The sequence below is a fragment of the Anarrhichthys ocellatus genome, unplaced genomic scaffold (genome assembly GCF_004355925.1).
Source record: "Anarrhichthys ocellatus isolate YVR2014 unplaced genomic scaffold, GSC_Weel_1.0 scaffold9, whole genome shotgun sequence".
In the NCBI taxonomy this organism is placed as follows: domain Eukaryota; kingdom Metazoa; phylum Chordata; class Actinopteri; order Perciformes; family Anarhichadidae; genus Anarrhichthys; species Anarrhichthys ocellatus.
The window spans coordinates 3,997,327-4,006,086 of record NW_022280039.1 but is presented as its reverse complement, the minus strand read 5'-3'; the positions used below and the strand labels follow the sequence as shown (position 1 = coordinate 4,006,086).

Below are 8,760 nucleotides of genomic sequence, written 5' to 3'. Positions count from 1 at the left end.
CTCCATTAACAAGTCTCTGAGTGCCCTGGGTGATGTGATCTCAGCTTTGTCTGCTGAGCTGCCCCATGTGCCATACAGGAATAGCAAGCTGACACAGGTAATGAAATAAGAGCAGTATATTTTGGATTTTGACTGAAATCAAACGTAGTTGACCTCAGACACAAATCATAAAAACTGTATTAATGATCAAAAAGCTGCTTATGTGTGGTCATGGACTGTAATGTGGACATGTAGCTCAGCCAAATGTGACCTGTGCTTTTCATCCATCTCAGGTGATGCAGGACTCCCTGGGTGGAAATGCCAAAACCCTCATGATCGTGAATATCTCTCCTTCAGAATGCAACCTTGATGAGACGCTTACATCTCTAATGTAAGAGACAAATAGAGATTTATCTTTTTCAATACCTTAATGCTAAATAACTCCTAAATAAACCCTGAACTCCCTGAACCTTCCAGTTATGCAACAAGAGTGAAGGCCATAACCAACAATGCCCAGAGAAATGTGGAAAACAAAGAGATTGCCCAGCTGAAAGAGGTGCGTGTCACTGTGATGTGTTGCAAAACATGAACATATATGTAGAATAAAACACAAATAATTGAATGGCCACATTGAAACAGTCACGCTGAATATATTTCTGTTTTGTTTTTCCATTTCTGTTTCTGACAGGTGATCATGAAGCTGAGGTCAGGACAGACAGTGGAAGAGGAGGACATTTGAAGTCTCTTGTGTACAATAGTGGATTAAAGTGTTTCGCTGGGATTATTTGGACCATTTCTTTGGTGGTCTGTGTGTCATTTAAATGTTTAATGTAGTCACATTGAGGGATGGGTGATATAAAATAGGTTTGGTTAACTTGTGACCTCAGTGATGACTGAATGAACCCTTAGGTGCTTTTTCTATGGATATAATCCGGATGTTCGATAAGAATAGGAAAGATGGTGATGGGTCAATGAATCCCCTTCACACATTCAATGAGATACCACTCATTTAATATTGATAGGTTAGAATATCCTCATCAGAGCCACAGACTTTAGGACTGCTGTGCATATGAACAGTGCGTGGGCTGGAAAGGCGATGCTTGCGGTGTAAACTGTTGAACAATAGGTGACCTTCTGAACAGGCGACATCACTATTGGGCAGCTGACAGTTGCATTCAGGGGATTTGCGTGCAGTTTGTTAATGGGTGCTGCCTGCCTGATTCTATAGAATGAGGCCCCCACAATATAGGGCCCCATACTCAAGAGGCAAATAGGAAGTCAGTTGGTCATTCAGTTAGCCCTCCTATTGTATGTGGGAAAAGTCAACGAGTTTGTAGCCCATTAGAGAGGTTACATCTTCAGGGCCCATGACCTGTTTCTATTTCTATACTGTTATGGGGTCATATCCCATGACTGGGAATGAACACTCAATCACGCAACGGGTCTGTACTGTGGTTGTTTTCTTTTTCCAGACCGGCAGCAGGTTTACTAAAGTTAGAGCTTCATGACATAATCTATAGACACCTGTATTAAAAAGTTTGCAGGAGAAAATAGCAGATTTTTGAGAATTGTAGGTGTTAATGAATCAAATGAACTAGGCCTCCAATGCTTTATTTCCCTTAATATGTTTTTATGGTACTTTAGGTGACTATGTGTGGACAAGCAATAATTTAGCTGAGGAGATTAATGTGTTTATTACTGTTCAATGGCTTGTTTTGTCTCACTGTAGGGGTTGGCTCAGACTAAAACAGTCACAGCAGATTCGAGGCTTCAAACTGAAACATTTGGCAGGGTGGCATGTCAGCGCTGATGAGGGATAACACTTTCTATAAGAACACCCTCTTTTGTCTGCAATTGGGCCCAATCTTAATTGTTCATAATTAAACCGCGGGCCCCACCAGTGCTTCTCTGTTACGCCACGTTAGAGCCGTGATTCCTTGCTTTGCATGCTAGGTTTTAGGTGCCAGTCAGCACATGTTCACTGTGATTTGTTATTCTTCAATGACGGCCGTAGCTTAAATCAAACTGTGAGCTCCGTGGACTATAGAGAGACAAAGACACAGAGTACACGGAGAGGGATCAGGGTTGATGAGAGGGCCGAGGTCTCATCCTCTTAGTTTGTATTGGTAATTCATCTACGCAAACAAATTCACTGATTTGTATACATGACCACACACAGGCAAACTGGAAATGATGCCTTTAATACAGTAAATGAAGGCCTGCAGTCATGAGACAGTGTTGGCATCATTGAGGACAATAGTTACAGTACTTCTACAATAAGAACTTTAATATTACATATTTGGCTTTAAAAAATACTGCTACAGCAACACAGAGTTTAATCATTTCCCTTTTTATTTTCAGGTTATAAGTATAAGTTATACTGTAAGTATATATAGATAGGTAGATAGATAGATACTTTATTAATCCCACAAGGGGACATTTTTTCGCTACAGCAGCCTTTATGGTACAAAGAATTTATTTCACTACAGCAGCATACTACTTCAGATGGAATGATATTCACCAAAATATTGTTAGAAGTTGACATTCAAAATACAGTTTAACTTGACAATATTTATATATTTTACTACATCTGTTCTTAACAAGATGTTATTTTCCTAAAAATAATATAAAGATGAGATCAGACATTTCAAGAAGTTATTTAACATGTTTACAATTATAAAAAGAGGAAAAAAAGACAATCATCAATCAGTTGTTGAGACATTTCACTCAAAACCACAAACAGTCTGGACCAAAGAAATGTGATAATTCTACATAAAGTAAATATTTATTCACTTTAATATTGTGTAAGGACCACTGAACCCGTATTTTCTGCAGTTGCATAAACACAAGTATAATAACCGCTATTCCTCACTTGATTTGTCAAACTTTGACAACATATTTTGATGATCCTCATCATACATGTTTTAAAATTGTTACCATTCATTTTCCCTAAACTAAAAAATCCAGAAGTCAGGAATACGCAATATACAAATATATTTGTTTCAAAAGTTGAACTTCTGGACACAAGATATGTAATTTGCATATTTAATTTTGCTTGTGTGTACACATGTTCAACTCAGATTTTAGGTGAGCACAGAGAAATTTCAATGTATCACCATTTCACCAATCTTGGAGCTTGGTGAAATGCTATGGCCAGCCGGCTGCCAGTTTGAATCCCTGGGACGGACTTAATCTCCTATTGTCCAAGTCTAACAACTCAATGGCCGACAGCCTACAGTGTCTGTAAAATAAAGTTTACAGGTGGAACTGGAAAAGAACACGAGGCCTCAAGAGACTTTCCGTGCATAGATACAAGTTTAAAAGAGATAACACTCTCATGAACACAACTTTCAAACTTTACATTTAAAGATGACTAATTCTGCCAGACTCCTCTTTTGTCCATATGGCCATGCTTCTTTACATTTAGCTCATGAAATGAGAAATGCCTGATTTCACGCTCTGCTGTCCTCTTTACCACCCTCAAAGATGTCTGGGACTGCATCTAATCAGAGTGTGTGGGAGGTCACAGTACTGATGGGGAGTGAGGGGGAGGATGTTCAAAAAGACGGGGAACTATGTCTTAATATATATTTGCATCATTCCTCAGAGAGCCACTGGGTGAGACTTTGAAGATTTGAGCACTTAGCAAAACAGTGTTTGCTTTGAAGATACGATAAAAGAGGAGGCGAAGCTATAGGGAAGAGGGATAAGGACAGGAAGAAGACGAGGACATGAGGGGGATGAGGGCATGAAAGGAACTGATGAGGAGGTGATAGGAGAGTTGGAGGAGAGAAGTTGAAGGGAGGAGGAGGAGGAGGAGGAGGAGGAGGAGGAGAGGGCTGACGAGAATGTGGATGAACCTTGACTGAACACAGTTTGAGGCCTGAAGCGTTGATCATCAATCTGAAACACCCTCTCTCCCTCCCTCAGACGTTAACTCTAACTAATAACTTAAGATAAAGGCTTTTAATGAGGGTCTGTTTTCATCTTCATTTTCAATATGGTGGGACTCTACTCTTTTGAAAGTGAAGGCACAGAAGGACTTTGAATGACCCTCCATCGTCTTAAATATTGTGTTCAATGCAAACATGAAGTTATTTTCCAGCTATTAGAAACATTTTGTACATACAGTATATTTCCCTTTTGTTGTTCATGTGTGGACTTGACCACATTTGCCAAGAAGAAACTCCAGTCTGAGAGCAGTAATATAAGAGGAACTGTACCTCTGTGGCATTATTAGGTTAGCCAAATATGGTGACTAATAAAAACAATAATGAGACTGTGTGTGGTGATGTTCCAAAACAATCCACACATAACATAATTTGGTCTAAAACCTTGAGGAGATGGTTATCCTGTATGGACGCGGTTTCATAGTCAGACCAAAATCGGTGCTGAGATCCAGCTCCTGACCTGGAACATTTTCAATCCGCAGCCCGTGGAGCAGCGTAGTGAGAAAAACAAACATCTCCAAACGTGCAAATCCATCACCGAGACATCGTCTCTTCCCCATGCCGAAGATGAGAACCTTCTCCGTCAGCTCCTTGTTGAGGAGTCCCGAGGAACCCAGGAAGCGTTCGGGACTAAATGTGTCCGGGTCACCCCAAAGATCGCTAGGAAAGAGTGAAAAAACATGAGGATCAATGAAGCAATAAAACAGAAAAAACACATTCTCCTCATCTGAAAAGGTGTTGAATAACTTAACTCTTTACAGATACACTAACATGTCTTGTGAAAGTCAAACGTATAGCTACTTACAGATCATGATTGACTTGATACTGGTTAATGAAGACACATGTATCTTTGGGAATGAAGTATCCATTCAGGGTGATGTTACTCGTAGTACTGAAGGGGACAAAACTAGAGTTAAGTTCGAACAACAATACATACAACTGTAAACATGAATGTACTGTAAACAAAACTACTGTCTTACCAGTGAGGAATGGTGAAAGGGACGTATGAAGCATGGCGAAACACTTCATATATGAATGCCTCCGTGTAAGGCATCTTGGGCTTATCTGAAAACATGGGCAGTCTGGCTGTGCCGATGTGGTCATCTACGAAAGAGAAAAAAACAGTAGAATGTTACTGAAGACTGGGAAGCTTTTTTATTTTATTTTACAAGCTTTTTGTACTCTGACGTATCTTATATGTAGGTGCTTTTTTAAGCCCCTGACACTTAACCTGCATCTCAGTTTCTGGGCTGGAGAACGCATCCCAGGAGGAGAGGTTTGTCCTTTGAAGGACATGAAGGCCAGGCCGACCTCTTAACACTTGTGAACCCAAATGTGATGGTCTGTCCTAACAGAAACAAAACTAAAGGTGCATTCAGGTGCAATTTATAAAAATCTAACATTTCTGAGTTTTTCACAAGGATGTTGCCCTAAATGGCTGACAAAAGAACAATGGCATGCTAGCGTTCCATGTTCCATGATAACTTTTATGAGACTATCAGGACCAGTGATTATGTCTACGTATAAGAACAAACACTGGTATATTTCCAGACTTCATGAGTTGACCATAGGATCATGGGGTCTTGAAGGATACAGTCTCTGAACTGGGTTGCAGGTTATGTCAGTGTTTGGCCAGAAGAGCCCTTGACGTTTGGATCTGCAATGACATCAAGTCATTCTTTAGCTTTATAATAGCTTTATGATATAACTGCATCATCATTAGTCTTCCTCCTACACTTCAACCTGTCTGTAAATTTGGGATGCACTTGGTTAAAGGTGCTGAGTTGCGTTGAATGTTTTGAGTTTTTGACATGCACTTCCCAAATAATTTCAATCACATAAAGTATGCTCATCTTTCAAATTGATTAAACATGTTGCCTGAGCTCGATCATCCAGTAGAGTGGTGAGCTTTACTGTAAGCAGTAGAATAAAAGCTTGACAATTAATTGTCTTAAGTTGCAATTAATTGAAGTGATCAGTAAGTGAACAATTTTCTAACTATGTGTGTTGTTCACATAGTGTGCCTTGCGTGTTACCGGCTTTGTATCAGTGTGGAACAACTCTCTAACCTTTCTTTCTTTCTTTCTCTGGTTGTTTGTGCCTCCCTCTCTGATTCATCCCATCTCCTCTTAGTCTCTCTCTCTCTCTCTCTCTCTCTCTCTCTCTCTCTCTCTCTCTCTCAGAACAGACGGCACCAGTTCTGTCAACCCACTTCAAAAGTAGCTCTGGCGTCAGCAAATTGGACCGATCTTTTGAGTTTCTCTGGTGGCTTTCGGATTGTTGGAAAGTCCCTGGGGTTGGTCTGTGTTGGATTTTATTTCATTTTGTTCAATCAATTTCTAATAAACAGCATCATATGCTTGTCTACACGTGCGGTGATGATAAATGTGTTACACAGAGATGCATTCCCACCCGTTTGTATCCTTAAAAACATATTTAAGACCAATCCAATCAGGATCTATTTCATAGCTGAAGTATTAACAGCCACTGCATCACTGTGTTCTCTAAATGTAGCAGTTTTGGCAAATCAATAATAAATCGCCAGCAACATTCGTTAGCTCATTAGTGTTAATCATTAATAAGCGACCTTCTATTTCTGGACAATGAGAACGAGTCATTCAGCATAGCATGAATTTTTTCTCTTTAGATAAGACGCATGCAATAACGTATTGAATCTGCCAGTTAAAGTTTTCTGACTCTCTTTTTTAGTGAAGATTCATCTTGGTATACAATGAAAAAGGAGAGACAGTACCTATCTCCTGGTGTATTCTGTCCTGGATGTCAGGATACTTGATCAGGTACAACAGGCTCCACTGTAAACCAGCAATGATGGTGTCAAATCCTTTAGGAAATTACAAACAACACAACTGCAAGTTAAAGGAGGGTAATCATCATTATCAATATCATCAATTTAATGCCATTAGCGGTGATAATATAAGTGAAACCTCCGTTGTGGCTAACCTGCTCCAAAGATGTCTACGACAGTGTGAATTATCTGAGAGTTGGAGAGCACAGATGTATCCTTATTTTCTTCTCTGTCCTCACAAAGTGCAATCAGAGCATCCGTAATGTCCCGAATACAGTTCTGTAATCACACACACATATGATATGAATGGACATTTCACATTGTATTAATTAAAGGGTGATTCATTATTTTGCCGATATAGATGTCCAAAGTTTTTAAAGCAATAATTAGGGAAGAGACATCAGTTATGGTATGACGCGTGTCTTCCAGTGGGATGCTAATTCCTAATTGGAGTGCGTGCAAAGATTTTAGCCACTCTGCACAAGAACAAAGGTCCCTCCCAGGGAACTTGTTTGTTATTTTTTTGGCTAGAGTTGCACTCACAGCTACTACTGTATGAGTGTGATGTCAGATTTAGTAGTGGACGGCAAATTAGTGGGACTGATATAAAACAATATTTAAAGAATCAGCATCCACCAATTAAGCTTTACTGAAAATATTCTGTTTGTATCTTGTGGTTGACTGGTTGACATAATATACATCAGTGATCTGTTTGTAATTTTTAATACCTTTTTAAGATATTTGACAAATCTTTGTGGTGGCTTATCCTAGTAGACGCGTGAAACTTTTGTCCCCTTCCATGAAACATCTATATTTTTGCATTGCATGTCCTTAAAACCCTTAAATTGTGATTTCTTCTTCTATTTTTTTTTTTTTGCAGTACCCAATCAACATAACGTAAACTCAAAACACAACCTCATCCTGCAAAGTAGCAATGGTTGATTATCCTGTAATGTGTCAGTGTGTAATTCTGCATTTCATTTTGCAATGTATTTACATTTAAACTAAATTATGGTCTTCGAGTGTATCAGCCAGCCTCCTTACCTTATCAAAGGTGTTGATGTGTTCCTTGATGCTACGCTCCATGAATCCGTTCATCCTGTGGATGTGCTGGACCATCTTCCTCAGAGATGGACTCGGAAAGTAGTGAAACACAGGGAAAAAATCAGCCAGGTTCCCTGCTGCAAAGATCCTCAGGACCTCGTTGTTGATGTGAACTATAGTAAGGAACTCCTTATCATTGTAGTCGTACCTTTTCCCAAAACAGAGGGCACAGACGACATTTGCCACTGAGGTTACCAAGGGCATCACGGGATCTATACCCGTCATATTGTGGCCCATTTGCCCTTCAGCAGCAGCCTGTTCCCGCATCACCTCCACCATCTCAGCTGCCTCAGCACAGACGTGCTCCTCCAGCAGGCAAGTGGCTCCAGACCCTCTGGGCTCTGCCTGGGAGAAAGACCTGAGGGCATTCTTACACAGCTTCTTGTGGAGCACCCATGCCGGTCCATACTTCTCACTGAAGGTCATACTGGTCCCATTGGCTATGGCTGAAAAAGTGAATAGATCAGGTCGCCCGGCAAAAGCTTCTCCCTGCCGAACCAGCGCTTGTCTGATAGTGGTGTATCCACTCAGGACGACAACAGTTAAAGAGCCCAGACGCATCTAGAGTGAAGGGATGAACAAATTATAGAAATAATAAATATTCAATCATCTGTCCAGCGACAACTTTACAATACAGTTTACTGTATAGACCTTGAAAACATCGCCGTACTGGAGCCTCAAGCTGGTTAGAGAAAGATGAATCTGGTCACCCATCTGGAGCAGATTGCCGACAAGGGGCCATGGCGTGGGGCCGGGAGGAGAGGGATATTTAGTGTAGTCCAATTGGGAATTGTGGTGGTGGCTCTTTCGGCCCCTGAGGGCCATTAGTAGGAGGGTGAGAAGACACAGTGCAACTGTGACACTAGACAGATAGGCACATGGATTCTCCTTGATGGGCAACATCCCAAATGTTAGTCTCAT

The 8,760-nt window shown here is 40.5% G+C and overlaps 1 protein-coding gene across 1 annotated transcript; it reads right to left on the bottom strand.

Annotated features, from left to right (window-relative positions):
* Positions 1–3,988: 3,988 nt before the first annotated feature.
* Positions 3,989–8,760, bottom strand: cyp1d1 (cytochrome P450, family 1, subfamily D, polypeptide 1). The gene is made up of 7 exons (XM_031849128.1): positions 8,491–8,760; positions 7,780–8,400; positions 6,891–7,014; positions 6,682–6,771; positions 4,910–5,033; positions 4,735–4,821; positions 3,989–4,589 (listed from the first exon to the last, which is right to left on the bottom strand). Exons 1-7 carry the CDS (start codon positions 8,758–8,760, stop codon positions 4,307–4,309), a joined length of 1,599 nt encoding a protein of 532 aa, XP_031704988.1. The 3' UTR covers positions 3,989–4,306.

Excerpts from the sequence above, each read along its gene's own strand:
- cyp1d1 (XM_031849128.1), bottom strand. The coding sequence starts at position 8,760 with ATGAGACTAACATTTGGGATGTTGCCCATCAAGGAGAATCCATGTGCC. Across the intron at positions 7,015-7,779 it reads ACATCAACACCTTTGATAAG|AACTGTATTCGGGACATTAC; the intron begins GTAAGGAGGCTG and ends GTGTGATTACAG. Across the intron at positions 4,822-4,909 it reads CCTTTCACCATTCCTCACTG|TACTACGAGTAACATCACCC; the intron begins GTAAGACAGTAG and ends TGTCCCCTTCAG.